General features: G+C 32.2%; 2 protein-coding genes across 9 annotated transcripts in view; one reads left to right on the forward strand and one right to left on the reverse strand.

Annotated features, from left to right (window-relative positions):
* Positions 1-15,738, forward strand: part of LOC122504835 — a 79,469-nt gene extending 63,731 nt beyond the window's left edge. The window contains exon 2 of the mRNA XM_043616113.1: positions 15,606-15,738. Within this exon, the coding sequence (XP_043472048.1) occupies positions 15,606-15,629 (24 nt within the window). The 3' untranslated portion in view covers positions 15,630-15,738. The remainder of the gene's footprint in view (positions 1-15,605) is intronic.
* LOC122504834 overlaps positions 1-18,827 on the reverse strand; it is a 111,597-nt gene that overhangs the window by 41,707 nt on the left and 51,063 nt on the right. For 4 of the 8 annotated variants that reach the window (XM_043616105.1, XM_043616109.1, XM_043616103.1 and 1 more), the window contains 6 exons: positions 18,400-18,736; positions 15,661-15,802; positions 14,073-14,087; positions 9,183-9,328; positions 4,433-4,521; positions 2,221-2,430 (listed from right to left, as the gene is read on the reverse strand). In XM_043616105.1, coding sequence (XP_043472040.1) covers positions 2,221-2,430; positions 4,433-4,521; positions 9,183-9,328; positions 14,073-14,087; positions 15,661-15,802; positions 18,400-18,571 — 774 coding nt within the window. In that variant the 5' untranslated portion in view covers positions 18,572-18,736. Of the gene's footprint in view, positions 1-2,220; positions 2,431-4,432; positions 4,522-9,182; positions 9,329-14,072; positions 14,088-15,641; positions 15,803-18,399; positions 18,737-18,827 lie in introns of those variants that run through there. The other 4 variants (XM_043616111.1, XM_043616106.1, XM_043616107.1 and 1 more) reach the window with 4 other exon arrangements.

An 18,827-nucleotide genomic window follows, 5' to 3' on the forward strand; every position in this document is an offset into this window, starting at 1 on the left:
ACAGGGCAAACGAAAAAAAAACTTAGAAAATATTGATACCAATGAAAAAGTTGTGAAAATTTTTACGATACCTGCAGGTACAACAGGTATGATGTATCATAGATGTATCATCCTGGTATACATCATAGTATGATGATATACATCATAGTATGATGTATCATAGCCTTTAGATGTTCACGGGTTTAGACCATGGAAGAACTTTGTGAAACATTTTTCTGATTCTGTTATTCTGTATGATTATGATGTCAATTTGCATGCAAGAAATAATATCTTAAAAATACAGTCACTAACTCATAATCAGTTGTCAGCTCCTAGGTTCATAAACCTTTTCAAATATTCCTGGTATAAGAGTGGTTACACTTCTGAGAAACCTTCCAAATGTGAAACACCAGTTAGTTTCTGTTTCATAAATTGTGATGGTACATGCGAGTTTTGCGAAAAATTGCCTTCTTCAGATGTGCCTGGTGTAAAAAGTTTTACACATTTCTTTGATCCAAAGTATGAAAGTTCTCCTCACGATTGCACAATTCACCAGTTTTAATTTTATTAAGGATCCTATAAAGGTTCTTGAATAGAATACCTGCAAAGAATCCTTAAAAAAATGTAAAAACAGGTAAAAAAATTAAAAGGAAATAATTTCTCGCCACCTACTCGTTGGTTATTTCTGGGTTCGGCAGAGAGCGAGAAAACTTGTTAAATATTTATCTACAAAAATTTTCTTAGTTTCTTCCTGCTATAATTTTCTAATTTAATTAAATCTGTCAAATATTTGTCAATTATCTATAAAATTTCTATTGGGAGAAGTCAATCCCGACGTGGCACTTGGGTAGTGTTACTTGTCAGTTGTATGACAATTATGTTGCATGTCAGGCCGGTAAAATTCTTTTACATATTAGATTGTAAATATGATAATTCAGTTGAGTATCAAGTATGTTACGTGACTGTTCTGTTAAAGTTCAATCTTTCTATAAATGCTTTCCTGTTAAATGATAGTTTGGTTGTTTGTCCGTTAGGAAATAACCCTATATCCCGATGACCGTTTTGTAATCATAAAGCTTCACTGGAAATTTACAATACCTCATAAAATTTATCCAATAGCATAAATGAATTTTTATTTATTACGACACTGAAAAGAAGATCACCATTTTCAAATGATGTTGTGCAACTCAGCTCTGAATTCTGTTTCATACTATCTAGTCTAGGAAACTCTACACGCCCTAAAAAAGTCTGTAACAGAACTCAGGTCAAAAACCCGCATCATCACTAGAAAATATGCTACATCTCCCTTATTTTTCAGTGTAGTTGAATATACCTAATTTATTATAAAATTTAGAATAATTATAGGGGCAATTCCGTATACCAAGTGGAATATTCTGGAGGGTTTTGGCGGACAGGTACAGGTGGGGTATAGAGAAAATGTTCTTGGGAACATACATACAACTTAAACGAATTTTGTAGACAATTAAAAAACGGGTATTATTTGAAAAAAAATTTTTCAAGCTTTCAATATTTTTAAAGATACTGAAACAGCCTTACTTCTGTTTGGTCTTTACATTTTTTGTACCTGAACTTGTATTTTTTAAAAAAAGCCCATGCAAACAGTTGGATGAGGAGGGCAGACAAATCTCCAAAATGGGGTTCGGGAAGCCAAAAAGTGATTAAAATTTGGCCACATATCGGGATAACTCTTTTCTACAAGTCAGTTACCAACCATATGCAATATGAAGTAAACGTTAACCTTTGAAAATTATTCTAAATTGAGATTCAAGGTTAATTTAACAACTGTTCTACAATTGCATTTTGCTGAAACTAGAAGAGTCACTTATTAATGTTGTTGCACACATACTCTAATTAACATGTCATATCGTTCACATAACGAAACCACTTTATATTTCCATATCACCATTTTAGTTTCTTCTTCTATTTTAACATTATTATTTTACTGAAGAACTAGGAAAATAATTCTAAATTGTTTTCTAATTTCAGAATTATTTCATCTAACGCAATATTTTATAAATCAACAAAATGCAAAAGGCATTAGTCTATAATTTTTTAACATTCTATAAAGCAACCATTAACGATGAATTTAAAGTGGCATATACTCTTTCAACCAGAAGTGGCAACTAACCTACGCATGTGCATAAACTATTTGTATTCACATCAATTTTTTGAATACATATTATATATATGTATGTTATGATTGATGCATATAAATTTTACCTGGGAACAGGCATGTTGAGACGAGTGTTGATTATATGCAGCATTCCCAGAAGAGCACACTCCTGTTCCAGGAACTTTAAGCTGCTCCTTGTAGTCTGGTTGATATGGTAGTAACATACGTATTTTACCCCAGCGGTTAAAGAACAAGGCTATTGCCCCTGCCCACACAATCAGTACTAACACCACTATACCCACCTCTACACCTCTTATCTGTAAAACACAATTTAATTGTACTTTCAATTATACGACATTACAATTTAAAATAGAATTTAATGCAAGTGTTGTAACGTTGATTTTAAATAATCAGGTTATAAAAACCGAATTGAATTAACCTAACCTCACATCGCCAACACGTGGGAGCATAATCTCAAAATAAATCTTAACTCATCTGTGTATCTGTTTTAACTGTATAATTTCATCTCGATCGTCTTTGTCTCTGATTCACGATAAAATCGAATTCACTATCAATAGTCCTACAGTGCTTCGCAATATTCGTTTGGATGATTATAAAGTTTCTAAACTCCATCTACTTCACGACGCCGCAGATGTTTTCGATGTTAAAGCTTCTACCATATTTTAGATCAATGCAGGTCTACATATCCTTAATGCGAATAAAGTGAGAGTAGACATGCAACCATTTACAGCTCCAAGGGTCAACAAAATTCTTTTTGTGAAAATTGTAAGAGCGACCATCCTGCATAGACATCCATCTGTCCAGTTATTAAGTTGGAATTTGGTATCCTTAAACACCGTTATACTACAAATTGTAACTGGGAGGAAACTAATTTTCTTTTCTGTGCAGTGAACTCTGATCTCTACAATGTGGTTGAATCTAGACCTGATTCATCTTTTGATAAATTCCCATTACAAAGCTCGAACTCAGACCTTACCCCTCCAGCAACTGGACACTCTACTCTACATGAAAAAGTACTGCTCCACCACCTGTAAAAAACCCTGATTTCTTATCTTCCTTGTCAGGAACTATTAACGATCAGACTTTATCTGACACTATTAAATCAGTAAATTATCTCTTAAAACTAAACCAAATCAAAAATACAATAATTTTGTCATTGTCAGACAAACTTTCAGACCCTTCCAATCAAGAATAGTTTTGATTAGGTTGCTTCCAGTTTTCAATCTTCTAAGTTTACATTGTAGACACTGCAATAGTCCTAAAAATATTCGGGTGGACAAAGAGTCGACTTATCTGACTTAGTGCAGGACCGTATTGGAAGAGTTAACCTTAGATGCAGATAAAAGTAAAGCAGGTATATAAAGTTTTATGTGGTCACTTTGTACTTTATTATAATACTTTTATTTCTGGATATTTTAAATTTCTTTTTTAAACATTTTTTAGAATAAGTGGACGACGAGACGGCTTGTTTAACTGACTCTAATCGTAGTAAATATCGTTTAACTGATATTTTTCTTAAATGGGAAAAGACACTCCATGCTAAATCAAAAATATTGAAATCTGACATTAAATTAAACTGCTTCTTTAGAAGGGTATTTTAAACATTTCCAATGCCTGACTCGTCCATCAGGAATCACATTAGTCAGTAACATTGTTTTTTTAAGTTTAGTATGAGGCAAAGAAACATTAATAAATTTTAATAAATATAAATATTCTCCTTTACTTTTTTTCAGTTGGAATCTGATTTTGAAAGGATGACTGATTGTTTATCGCCAAAGGAAACATATGAAAGCAGACTGCCTAATTTAGATTTGGATTTTTTCTTATAGGATAAAAAATTTTGAAGAGTGGTGAAAGGGAAACGATCAGAACATTTTTCCGCATGTCGTCTTTTGCGGACAGATTTTGAATATTTATCACACGTTTGTTATTTTGAATGGCGAAACATATGCCTTTGATATTCCAATAAATGCGATTAAATCATGCTTAAAATGTATTATAGCACTGCCATATGAGGAGTTGTATCGAAGAACTCGCTCGACGCTCGAACAAAAGGGATAATACCAGTCAGGCAGCAGTGAGGGCCTGTGGGTCGTTCACTGCTACCTGGCTGGTATTATCCCTTTTGTTCGAGCGTCGAGCGAGTTCTTCGATACAACTCCTCATATATGTGTGGTTACGCGGTATAGAGTTTATGTTCCTCTCAAAAACATACTTTAAATTTTTTACTTAAATAAGTTTTAATCCGTTGTTAACAGCTGAAAGGATATTAATATTGGATAATATTGGTAAATTTACCTGTAAATACGTTGGCGGCTGTTGAGCTGAGGGTGGGGAAGGAATGCCTGTAACTGATGCATCTTGTTGAGGAGACGTCTTTGGTGGCTCTGAAAATATTACACATTATTCAAATAACACAAATAGCACAATATGTTCTAGGAATATTTAAATATCACTTTGTGGATAAATTGGTTTGAAATATTGTTGTAACATAACTGCAATATTGTTAACTAATATTCCTTTAATATTGCTTAACCATATTATTGCAATATTGCTAATTATTATTTAATAAAGATTTTAAATATATTTAAACTCTCATCTCTAAATTTATTCTTTATTTCATACATCCACAATTTTTGTTCTCCTATTGTGAAAATCCCCGCCACCATGACAAAGTCTACCAAACATATTCATGATGTCAGTCATGTTTGGCAGTGAACAAGTACTGCCCAACATATCGATGACATCTATGATGTTTGACAGTGGACAACCATCGGCGAGGACCCTTATAAGTTTAAGTAATGGTCTCAAGTTATCAAGGTATCGAATGCCCAAATTGCACTGTCTTTACAAAAAGAATCCAAAAACCCTATTTAGGTTCAAGTACAAATTTAATTATGATGGGAGGCGAATGAGATGTTTTTCGAATTGTTTGTATGATTCTTCTAAGCATTGAGTTTTATAAATGCGATGTTAACTCTGAATCATTTGATATAAAAAATTTTGCAGGTAAATTAATACTGGTACCATAAACCATTTCTGCGGAAGTTTCATTCAAACCCTTTTTTATTATCGTTCTAATTATTAATAAAACTGTAGGCAAAATCTAAATCAAATTCTCTAAATTATGACATTTAATCGCGGATTTTAACTGACTATAAAATCTTTTAACCATACCATTCGAAGCAGGATGATATGCAGTCATTCGAAATTGTTTTGTTCCTAATAACCTGCAAAGTTCTTTAAATAAATTGATTCAAATTTCAGGTCTTGATCTGGCGTAATTCTTAATATGACGCAGAAACAGGAAATCAATGTGGAAAGTAGTGCCGCTGCAACCGTATAGGCTTCGATATCAAAAATTTAAATAGCTTCTGGACAACGCAAAAATCTATCGACACAAGTTATGTTCCGATTTCTAGTGAGGACACTCAGGACGACACTTGATCGCTTTCTTTCTAAATCAGCAATGGTACCAAGAAACCCGTCGTCGTGCGAGGAACGGGACGGATCTGGCGTAGCACTGCCGGTCACTTGACACTGCACTGATTTGTAGTATTAATTGCTTAATTTCATCACGTAAAACACTTAGTTCTGAATCTTCTTACACTGGCGCGATTCGTTCGACTCCCGATTTGATCTCCTGAATGCAATCTGCCATTTCTGTTAATGCTTGTGCCTAAGTTTCTGTCGTAGCCGCTTAAACTTTTTGTTAAATGACAGTTAATCTGGACCGCTAGGTATCAAGAATCACCTCGTCTGGAATTGACGGAAAATTTAATTTCTTTAGGTCTCGATAAAATTGAGAGGGTGTTCGGTCGCCCATCTCTTCACTTTTCCATCAATTTCCGCACACGCATATTATCCAATTCAGTCAATCTTTTTACTAATTTTCTCGGTCGTGAATTGTGTTTCAAGAAGTTTAACCCAGAGTTCAATCATTTGCAGCTTAAATTAGGACACACGCAAGTTGTGTTGAGACATCATCCGTTATTACCTAGTTGGTCTTGCATCTTCGACACTAAACACACTTAAATTCGGTCAAAAGTACCGTACCAATTTCACCTCACCGACTCTAAAAATCACGCCGGGGTAACCAATTTAGAGGAGAAAGAAATAAATTGGTACTCAAATATTCATTAACATAAGTCAATCGTTCATTGAAAATAAGCTCTTGCCATGGCTGGGTTGAGATGTCTTTACCAATCGAAAGCCCAAGTCGTACTGTCATTACAAAAAGTAATTTTTTATTAAAACGCGTTTTTTTCAAAATGATATTTTTCATATTTGCGGGACTTTTAACATTAAAAGTAATTTACTGATCATTAATTAGCAAAATTAAAACTATCATAAAAATATTTCATATGAAACAATTTTTCATCTATTTTTTCGAGATTTCCGTGTTCTCCAGAAATATGTTTTTAGACATGAGTCATCAAGTGTAGTAAATGTATTGCAAGATTTATGTCTAAAATAAAGTTTTTACTCAAACTTTTTTGATCGTTTATATTCAAGTTACAACATGAAAAATAATAAACATTAGATTTTATTTTAGTTATTTAAATAATTTTAACATATGAATGAAAATTTATTGCTATTGCATGCTTGCTTTAGTAGGTATTGTATTGCACACAACTGTGAATAATCAATATTTTTTTTCCATTAATATTTTGATAGGAATCATGGTGCACGAATATGCTCCTTACGAAAAGGCATAACATGCAACTTGCGACATAAATAAGTGTTGTACCCTGCGTTTTGGATTTTCAAGATAACCTCAAAGAAACTTTCAAAGCGCAAATTTTTATTTTAATAAATTTTATTCCGCTAAATGTAAATCTGAAGTCAGAAATTACCCTAATAATCTCGACAACCACGAATTAGACACAATAAAATTTTTTTACCTAGACATTAAATTTATGATCTATTTTCCTTATTTTACGGCCATAATAATTGCATCCAGTAATAATAATAATAATTTAAAATCGGTTTTATTAACAGGTACTATGTAAACACCTCAACCGTTAAGTACGGCGAGACAGCCAACGACGTGACATCTGTATTAGTAAAACGAAACTTTACACTCATCATGTGACCAACTCAATTTAGATTGACATTTTGGAGCGACTTACAAACTAAAACACTTCCCCCTCCGTCGAAAAGTCATGTTCCTTTTTTTTAACTTTAAACATTAAACAACAACAAAAATTTACTTATATTTTCACAAGTCCAAAGTCATTAATATACTTTCGATGATTAGGTCCAGGTAACCCCTCCGTAAAAACATCAGCAAGACATTCGTCTACAAATATTACAATTCGATGAGTTCATCCCTTAATGCATCTCGAACAAAATAATGTTTCATATATATTTGTTTTGTTCTATTGTGAAAGACTTGATTTTTTCCTGATCGCTGTGCCCCTTGGTTATTGTTAAAAATGCTTAAAGCATCAGATATCTGAAAATGCAATTCGCTGAGAAAATTTTTTAAAAAGTATTGATGCCATATTGTTTTTTATCTCTGCTTCGGTGCTGGGCGCAGCTATAATCCGTTGTTTTCTAGCTTCCCAAGAGGCAGACGCATCTGCCAACAAAAACACATTACTACTGTACGATCTTCCACCATTGCCACAGTTCGCCTAGTCAGCATCAACAAAGCTGATATCTACAAAGTTCTCCTGTTAAAACATCAATTTCAGGTTCATTGTTTCACGCAATTACCGCAGTATTTGCTTTGCTGTGATACAATGCTATTTATTAAAACAGTTTTTGAACTGATTTAACCAATTTACACTATACGCGATATCAGGTCTCGTCAAAACTCTTATGTACTAGGTACATTTAATTTTACTAATATTTTCAAAACTTTTTAATGATTGATATCAAATAATACTGTAATAATATAATAATACTGAAACCTTCATTATAAATCCGATTAAATTTCTCGAATCACTTTTCCCCTTGTCAACGGAAACAATAATTAGAATTCTGAATAAAGTTCCAACTTCGATGCTGTAATATTTTTTATTGAATAGAAAGCACCTATAACTACTGTTAAAACACATTCTATTACTATCTAACGCCTTGTGGACAACGTTGTGACTTGGTCTACTTTTAAGAAAAGTAGTTCAAATTCAACTTACATTGCGTTTTTCCCTTTTTCAGATCACCCTTTTCACTAGGAAAAGAAGTTCACCCGGAAACTCATCTCGTGATACTATCGCGCAACGAGAGTATCTTTAGACCATTTTATTAGAAGTAACATAGTTTTTTATTTGCTTTTTTTAATCACTGCAGTTAAAAAAAGATACCCCATGGTCGGAGCGTTCATAGTGTGTTATACCTTCAAACGATTTCTTTTCTTAATTTAGAAATTTTAATGATTTAATTTACAATTATAAAACCAAAATTGTGTTCAAACTGTTTCCTCCTCTTCTTTGTCACAGGGATCAAGTGATTTTCATATTTGTTTAAATTTCGATGAAATTACTAAAACATTAGGTATTTATTGGGATATACAATGTTATCGCAAATACCGCAGTTATTTGATCCTCTTGGTCTATTGGGTCCGGTAATTTTGCAGGCTAAAATTATGATGCAGTCTTTGAGGCTATTGGAATTAGATTGTGACGAGTTCGTTCCCCAGCATGTGCAAAAACACTCATAAAAATCGTAAATTTCATGTCATATTTTCTTAAGGGTGCACAATGGTTGAAATCGCGAAAAAGCTAACCAAGACCACAGATTGCTTGAAAAATTTATAACAATGGGTCCATGTGAAAACAATTATAAACCTAGAGAATTTTAAAGAAACTTAGTATTTAATAATTTTTCGGGTCGCTGAAATCAATGCTGAAAACAATTTTAGATGATCCGAAATATCAGATATCAATATTAACAAAGTGTTAAATTTATATTGTTTCTTTCCCTTTAAGAAAACTGAGAGGTAAAGCATGGAAGGAAAGAAGTAATGGGAGAGAGGTAGGTATATATGGAGAATATATATTTATAGTCAAAAAGCATTTGTAAAGTAAAAGAGAATGTTTACCCAGTGTACGGAAGACAATTGGTCGGCTTTTGAATCGTTTGCCACCTCTAACGGCAGTGACTACCAGTTGATATTGCGTGTCTGCTTGGAGGCCACTAAGGGTCACCGCTTCGCTGTTACCCGCGACCACCGCCACCACCCTGTAACTAACCATCTTTACATTGTGATTCCGTCTAATATATTCAAATCATGAATACAACATGCATAATCAGAGTATCCAATGTTAACAGTGGTAAAATTGTTTTTTTCTAAATTCTTTTTTAGCACCTTAAAATAGTTCACTGACATGTAAAATAAGCTACCAAGAACGCTTATCACAAAAACCATTTTTACCTCATGTTTCTAGGAGTAAAACGGGATTCTTATTCAAACCATTTTTGTTAGCTCCTACAAACTATAATGAGTATGAATGTTTTTTTTTGCAAAAAACGTTTTTTATTAGTAAAACCACCATTTTATACAGCAACTCTGAATCCAGAGTCGCAATAAATACAGCAGGGGTAAATGCCTCAGGGCCAAGAGTCTTCGGGACCCGGCCTCTCTGGGTTTGAAAAAAATTAAATATAACACAAATTTTATTTGAGTTAACTATATGCGGATAAATATATCCTATTGTAGAAATAAGATTAGGAGTAAGTAAAATAGGATACTATTTCAGAAATAAATGTGTATTACAGGATGAATAAAGTTTTTTTATTTTGAAGGGATTAGATTTGATGCCGGAATAATAATATTGAAAATTTAATGTCTGAAATAATTTAAATGATAACTGATCTTCATTAAAAGAGAATAATTCAAGTTTTTATAATCCTACTATGAGGTCCGATCATGATAATTTTCCCAGAGCCCGTCCCGGCTATCCTCAATAATTAAAAATTTAAATAACAAGAATTAGAAATAACCATTGCTGAAAAACATCGATGTCATGGATGTGTTGGGATTTAGGTGGATGCTTGTACGCTGCCAGACATGACTGACATCATGTATATGTTCGATAGACCTTGTCGTGGTGGTGGTACAGTAGAGGTTGTAAGATGTTCTCGAAAAGCTATAAAGTAGGAAGGTGACTGTCTTAGAACTAAATACGTGAGGTATGAAACTTTGGCACATCAAGATTGGATTTATGCACTGTCCAGATGCCGAGTATCAGATCGGCCCTCGAAGAGGCCAAGAAGACAGTGTCAAAAACGAAGAACAAATTAGGCGGAACCTAAGGATTGCGTAAGGGACAAGAAGGCACCTTTACCAAGGATGTAAAAAGCCGCATGTTGAAGATAAGTCTAGTTAAAGACGGGAGTGATTTTTAGTGGGTCGACCAGAACAAGAGCGGTCATCTCCACATAACCTTGGATTTAATCCAGATTACAGGTTAAAATTGAAAAAAATTAGTTTTTTAACATATAATTAATTACTCTTAAATAAATGTTGAAATAATAATTTCACAGATTGATATTAAAACAGTACTTCATACAAATTTATTGTTAGAAAAAGGCGCACATAACCTTTTAAATAATATTACGTCAATTTTTCATATAAATGATATATTCTATTGTAATAAATAAATTTCATGGCCATTCCTTCATAAAGCTAGTATATATTTATCAAATTCTGCTCTTATTCACAGACATTTGTATGTTTTCTTCTATTCATTCATTTCTATGATTTCTAAAAGACTTTTTGTATTTCTTATTTTTCTTGTATCAAAATATATATATTCATATTTATTATCTGGTAATTCCGTTATAAGAATAAATAATATTGTTAGAAATCTGATTTTGAAAATTAAAACTTTGAAAATTGTGGAATAAATTTTAGTTTTATTCGAAACCCAGAACATATCAATTGACAATTGGTTGCTTGTCCAGTATAAAAATTATCACAGCAGGAAATTCGTTGTTCCGTACTATAGAGATCACATGTAAAAAGAATCAAAAACTTTTAAGGATATTTATACAAAATCAGAGCATGAATTTCAATATGAAAATGGGTCATTTATTTTTTATAAAAATCTAAATTGAATAATAAATTTGTTTGACTTAAATCTAGGTTGACACCTTCTTACATATATTAGTTTCTGTTTAAAATAATATGGTATCAAATTGTAATGAGGCAATTTATAATTATTTAATGATTCAATATATTTAAGTTAAGCAATGAAATGTAAAAATAAAATCATAAAAAAACGTCTAGTGATTTATGCAGATGCTGAAGAGCTTTTTTACACTATCATTGCAGAACACATTTTAGAAGGCAATGTTCTAATCAAGGTAATGTCAGATAAATTACTATGAAATATTTTGTCTTCTTTGTAAAAATAAAAAACGAGCAAAGAAATGTCACAGTATAGTAAATTCTCATTTATTTACTGAAGACAACGAAGTTACTATTTTGAATAAATGTATCATTCCTTAACTCCATAACCCTCAAGCTTTTGTGAATAATTTATTTTAGGTGGGATTAGTTTTGGTTTTAGAAAAAAATATCACGCTGATTTGTCTAAAAAGATTAACGTAATAATAAAAATCTATCATGATGACATATTTAAAGGAAATTGATGTAAGATTTTCAAAAGTGTTCCATACATTGCTAAATTCAAGATATGAACAAATTAGTGGATTCTTTCTTTACTTTGAGATAATTAATATCTTCTGTATGATTGAACTTATCCTTTTAAAATATCAATAAATTAAAAATTTTGAGATTAGCCTTATAAAAAAGAAATTACATTTTGAATGAAAGCATTATCAGGAATTTTTGTTCTAGTTACACTATTTGAAATTCAGCCCAAAATTTCTGGAGAAAAATCAGAATGAGAATCAATGTATGCCAGTAAAACATCGTAACAAAATTTCACTACTTTTCTTTCGTCAACTGGAATAATTGTGATTATCAACAAAAAAATCTTCTACATTCTGGGATCTAAAAATGATAAACCAAAAAATTATTTGAACCAATTTCTGAATTTTTTCTTAAATATTCTCACTAAAAATTCTTGCATTTGCTTCCAAAAATTGTGGCTTGAATGAAAACGGAACATCGTCAATCGTTAAAGTATTTATATCTCTTTTTTTAATTCCTTGTGTAAAATTTTTTATGGCCGATCTGAAGGATCATCAACAGCTTTACGTTTTAAACAATTACTTAATTTTTTTTTACAAAAAGTTTTCTCACTGTCCGGATTATAGTAATGATTGATGTTTTTCAATTATTTTATGGTCGGAATTTACTTCTATATATGCCTTACAGCTTTTTTAATAAGCTTATCGTTTCATGTCATTTTTTAAATGTTTTTTGGGAAGAAAACTTAAGTACCTATTAAAGGCTTACTCTTCTCTTCAATTATCACATTAACTTTCTCTATATTATTCAAGAATAAGATAGACAAAAGAATGAAAGCAACATAAACACACGCGCGTTAATTGACAACTGATTTTGAAACGTATAATTTTTTTCATAACGCGGTGCAAAAAAGGCCACTTTTTTGCACCGCGTTATGAAAAATATCGTTTGTAACTAGTGCTAGCAGTTGCCAATTTTTGAACGAGCACTTTTTTTGGAACAAACTGTAGGCGAAGCGAAGCTTCGCTCATTCAAATTGACAATTGACAACTGCTCGCACTCGTTACGAAATATACTATTTGGTAATTACATTTCGGAAAGAGGAAAATATGGGGGGATCAGTTTGCTAGTGGCTCTCAGCTCTTATGGGGAATCCACACTTCGATCTAATTAAGAACCTTAAATTAAAATATATTTATTATAGTGAAAAGGAAAAAATTCTACGCAGTTATATTCTACAAGGTAAAACACAATCACAACTTGATTGTTTCCTGCAAATGCGCTGGCATAAATTCCACGTGGGATATCCCATGTGTTCTGAGATATCAAAATTTCCGTTCCGTGTGATATCGCTTACGATATATCTACTAGATATCTCATGCTGTGAGCGTTATTTTTAGTTATTTTATGTTTTTCTAAATCTCTAAAAACCTGTTTCTAAATTTTAAACACAAAAATGTTAATACTTCAACTTAGCAGCGTTTTTCTCTAATCTCTTAAGCATGATTAGAACTAATGAGAGAGGCTAATAAGTAGTCTAACAATATTGATTTTTTTAAGAGTAGTATGTGCAGATTTGTTGCAGTATTGTAACCACTCGTATTTGATTATATTTTTAAATAAAAATTTCTATATATTATGACATACAAAAAGAAATATAATTGTAATAAGCATTAATTCGCAAACAAGTTTAAGTTTTTAAAAATCAGCAAAACCTTTTAATGAATCTTACGCGATAACAATGACTAATTGTAGATATAAAATAATTTTAGGTTTAAAAATTTCAGTTATTCTAGGTCATTTTATAAATAAACTGATGTAAATTGATAACCAAACTTAATTGATTTAGTATTGAAGCAAATCGACAAAAATAACATATATCATGATAAGGTTAGTCTAATAGCCTAGAATACAAGCATAATTTCTACGTATTACAATTGAACCTTAATAAGCGAGAATTCAAGTAACGAAGGATGTTTTTATACAATTCCATTTGTAAATCCCATCTTATCAAATAAACTAGATTCGCAGACTTCTCTATCCTATTCTGTAAGATGGTTCTAATTTGGGCAAATTTTCCAAATCTCCATTTACGAAACGTGTTAATAAAAATGTTATCTGTATTTTTATAAAAAATTTTACTTGCAGGATTGATAAGATTAAAAGATGACTCTTACTTTAATGCTTTCTCGCTTATATTGTTCTCACTTATCTAGGTTAAATTAATATACTAGTTAGCTTTCGTTGGTCGTTAATTAGCCTTTTTTCTACGTACAAAAGCAATGCTTATTAAAACCTATAGATCCAAACCGACAAAAAACTGTAGAATACCTGCTATTATTGTTCCTTTGCGGCAAGAGAAAAATAATTATTTATTAGTCATTAAATGTAATCATCTGCATTTTTACTTTTAACAGAAAAAAGATTTAATTTTAAGAAAAAAGTGATGGATTGATTTTAACTCCAAATTCCCTTAAGATTTAAGATTGGATTCAATTAACACATCTTTTTCTTTAATTTTTGAGAGCATGGTACTAAATTATATAACTGTAGCGTATACTTCACATTGTATACAATGTGGGGGGATTTGAAAATATTAGAAGATTAGAGTTTGAAAACGCTCATGTCTGCTATCAGGCTGTATACATGAATATTTCTTGAAAAGGAACATTGTCGAAGCTAGTATAATTAGACATGAATTCGTAATGCATTACAAAATAGAAGTATTTATTGATTGAGATAATTACTCACCCGTTAATAGAAAACAGAACAAAGGAATTATTCAAGTAAAATATTGTGTTCTAATTTTTCTTGTCAATTTTCTTGTGCTGCTTTTTGTTTCCTGATGGGTCATTTACCACATCTTCATCGATTCATGCTTATATTTTGTAATGCGTGCCTCGAATATCGATCAGGTGATTTTTTATAAATGCGAAATACTAAAACAGACCCGTTTTAACCAAACGTATCTATATTCCCAATTATCCTGCAATCTTTCATCAAACTTGCAGTTCTATCTCAGAAGTCAATTTGGTTTTGTACATAGTAAGTGTTGAAATCCTGAAGATTTTATAACATCGGGTGCTTTCGACTTGTACTCATTGTATCCTTCTGTCACACTCAGTGGTGCTCAAATTAATTTTAGACGTTGTTTCTGGTATTATTTGGGTAATTCGTTGTAATTAATGAACTTTATAATATCATAATTTTCCTTGGTTCTAAAATTGTGACACTGTACGAAATATCCCTTAGTTTATAGAAAAATTATTCTCAAACATAAACTACTATCTGGAAACAATTGTTTAATTTCTCAAAAAAATTATTACTAAATAATTCAGTGTAGATTTATACTTAGAATGGAAAAATTAAAAAGTTTTCAAAGTACAGATTATACTTTCACGAAATGTTTCTAGAACGTAAGGAATATTTTCTACATTGTTCCAATTCACAATTTTTGAACCAATGAAAATGAAGAACTGACTGAATTAACCAATTGCAAATTATTAACAAAATAATGACAGAAACAACTTTTAGCATTTACTTGAGGATGACTGAAGTTTTCCCAGAGGATAATTCAAATTCACACCGAAAACACCCATCATTACCATCGTTCGAGCCAACAAGGGTGGGATTAAGTCCAGCGAAAGTTAAAAAAATATTTAAATAAAATTCTCCTTTTAAACTTTAATTCTGAAATACAAATATTTTTTTTAGATTTATCTTGCTCTTATTTGTTACTAAACCTTTCTTACAGCAGTTGATTCTGTGTAACAAAGTTGTTAATAACTTTCTAAAGTAGATAATTATTATTTTTAATAGTTTATGACACTGCCTCTGTAATATTGAAAACCTTTCTGATTCCAGATTGGAATGTTTGTATACGCATGATATATACATTACCGAAATTTTGGGGACGCACCTTGCATCTGTAGGTTTATATGAAACATCATATTTCTCCACTTTTTCAACTTGGCTAGTACTCCAGGATACTCGAACGGACGTCGGGTTTAGAAACATTACGGTAATATTCTCTGGAACGCCCTTTACTCCAGTCATCGAACCTGAATTAAAATTTTTAATTTATATTATTTTATTACATAAAAATGTACTTTACCGGCAAATAGACGATAAATATTAAATAACTTTCAAACAATATACTTTTTTAAAACTTTAAACATTTTTTGTAAGCAACACCCAATGGGCACTGGGACGTCTAAAAGAAGTCTTTCTTTGTCAATGATCATTTTGGGTCAATTATACTGTCAACCATGTTACAAACAGTAGAGTAAATTATATTACTTTTAAAGACTCAAAGATGATCATTTGTGATAGTTACTTTCAACAATCAAAACAAGATCTCACAAGAAAATTATATCAGCAAAAAAAGAAGTTACTCTAAGGAAAAATGTTTTATAAGAACACAATAGTTTTGTGAAGATTGTGAAAATTATTTATGTAAAAATTGTTATCAACTCTATTAAGAAGGATCCTGATATTGAGTATATAAGCCGTAATTCTTTGCATCGCTCGTTAAATGAAATGAATTTTAAGTTTTCTGATCGTCAGAGAAATAGCATGTTGATTAAAAATATGATATTGTATTATGACGAGGAAATTATTTGGAAAATATAAAGCGATATCGTGAGGGAAAAAACCATATAATTCTTTAATGAAACTTGGTACAATACAGGTGTCTGTTCAAGTAAATGCTGGAATGACCTTACTATTACGTCTGCAAGACAAGCTTTCAAAGAGGTTTAACAACAAGACCATCAAATCCAACTGGAATTAAGGAAGCGACAAATTAGTCTTCATATTGGAAGTGATAATGGTTTTATGGAAGGAGGACTATTGCTTATGGAGTGAACAAAAATTCAATTAATTATCATGATGAAATGACTGGAGGAACTTTTAAAGAATGATTTGCTTGTGCCTTGACATGACACGAATAACGCTTGGAAATTCGTTAATAACATTAACCAACAAATTTTGTTTCTTCTAGAATTTCCAGGGTCTTTTTTTGCTCTGCGAGGAATACAAAAAAGTTATTTTCGATGAAAAAAAATTTTTCTTTAAGTGATCCGTTTGAGAAATTTTCACTCTATGTTATAAAATATGTGAAAATCTTAATTATTATAGTTTATTTACTCTCCTCTTACAATAGGTAGGGTTTGAGACTCCCAAGTACATACATAATAATCTTAACTTATATTTACAAAAATCCTTACAACTAAACATTCTCTACATACAACTTAACCTAAACGCAACTCTCTCCACACTCCCAACCTTACGCTCTTAACCTTTCGCCATTGCCGGGCTTCCGTTTCCAGTTCCTTCTATGCCCATGCTGGCTTCGACCCAATTCGCCCACCCTTTTTCAAAAACCTTCTACTCCTTTCTCACCTCTCTTACACCCTCCAGTCATCCACTTTTACCTATCCATCTATCCAAGCAAAATTTTCTCACCTCATTCTCAGCCTATCCCTGTCTATCACACTTTACCCGCTTCCATCACTCCACCCGTATCCTCCTTCACAACATACTTTACCCCATCCACCCAAATACAATCTTTACCTATTCTTACCTGTTTCCAATTCACTCTCTCCGTCCACGCTCTTTCTCTCAATAGCCATATCATTCTTCTCTCTCTCCAACTTCTATCCTCATTTATTTTTATTACACTTCCTTTCAGTCTTCCTTTCACCCTCATCACATCAATTTTCTCTTCCTCACTACCCAACTCCACCAACCATAACTTTGATACCCCATAGTCACCCCTTCCTAACGCTTGTACCATTTTAACTGAGACATTCACCCAAACCCACGCCAACACTTTTTCCACTGCTCTTTTACCCTCCAACACACCTATATTTATACCTCTGATCTCTACATTCTTTTTCTTTTTTTCATTTTCTACTACATCAACTCGCCTTGACAAATCTCCTATTTTCCACTTTAACCTCTCATATTCACTTCCCTCAACTTTCTCAGTCCCCTCATTCATTTCCTTTATAAATTTTTCCAATCCATTCATTCTTTTCCACATGCTTTCCTTTTCTTTTTTCCACATACCATCCCATTCATTCCACATTTCCTGCAATTTCTCCAACCTCTCTTCAATTTCCACTATCTCTTTGTCCCTTGATTCCCTATCCTCATAGATATCCATCAAATTTCCCTTCACTCTCTTAGCTCCTTCATCCATCGCATCCTTCAATATCCATACTAATTCCAACAAATCCATGCAATCCTCACACGTCATCTTTTTCCATTCTTTCCTATCCCCCTTTCAAATACTCGCGCCTCTTTCTCCCTCTCACTTACACTACTTGAGTCAGACTTAGCCATTCCAGAAATCTACCTTTTCACTCAAGTGCTCAAAAACCTAACCTCACAAAACACCCTTCTCTTTTTTACCAAAATCACTCATACATTCACTACTTTATACAAACATACCTTTCCTTTACACTACTGCAAATTACACTACCCACTCAACACTCTACACTACCCACCCTTTTTTAAAACATTTAGAATTCTCAAAAAAATCTTAACTCTTTCTAAAAGCGTGTACACCGAAACGGTACCGGAAACGGCAGCCCTGTTAAAATCTTAATTGTTTGAGTGTTTGATATAAATAATCAAATTTTTTAAACCTTACCTACAAGACCAGCTCCTTGAAGGAATAATATTGTGGCCCAAAGGACCATACCGCCAGGATGGCGGACCGAGGTTGGTCCACGTATCCTTCCACTCACTGCTTTTCCTCCACTTCTGCTTCTTATAAATTTCACTAGGCCACTCTGCTGGCAAACGGACTTCTCGAACCACATGCACGTTCTCTAACATTCGAACTCCTTACTCCTTACACCTTAGACTATTTCCAAGATTTGTCAAATCATAATGATTACTTTAATTTGGAAGTATACTTGAACTCCAGGGTACGGTTGTTGACTCTTAAAGTCATGTTATTTATAAAAATAAGATTTCTCGAACAACTGCAACAAGCACAAAATTAAAAAATTTTATTACTTTTTAACATTCATATGAGATTAATTGTTTATATAGAAATAATTTGAACTTTAAAAG

This window comes from Leptopilina heterotoma, unplaced genomic scaffold (genome assembly GCF_015476425.1).
Source record: "Leptopilina heterotoma isolate Lh14 unplaced genomic scaffold, ASM1547642v1 Lhet_32, whole genome shotgun sequence".
Lineage (NCBI taxonomy): Eukaryota > Metazoa > Arthropoda > Insecta > Hymenoptera > Figitidae > Leptopilina > Leptopilina heterotoma.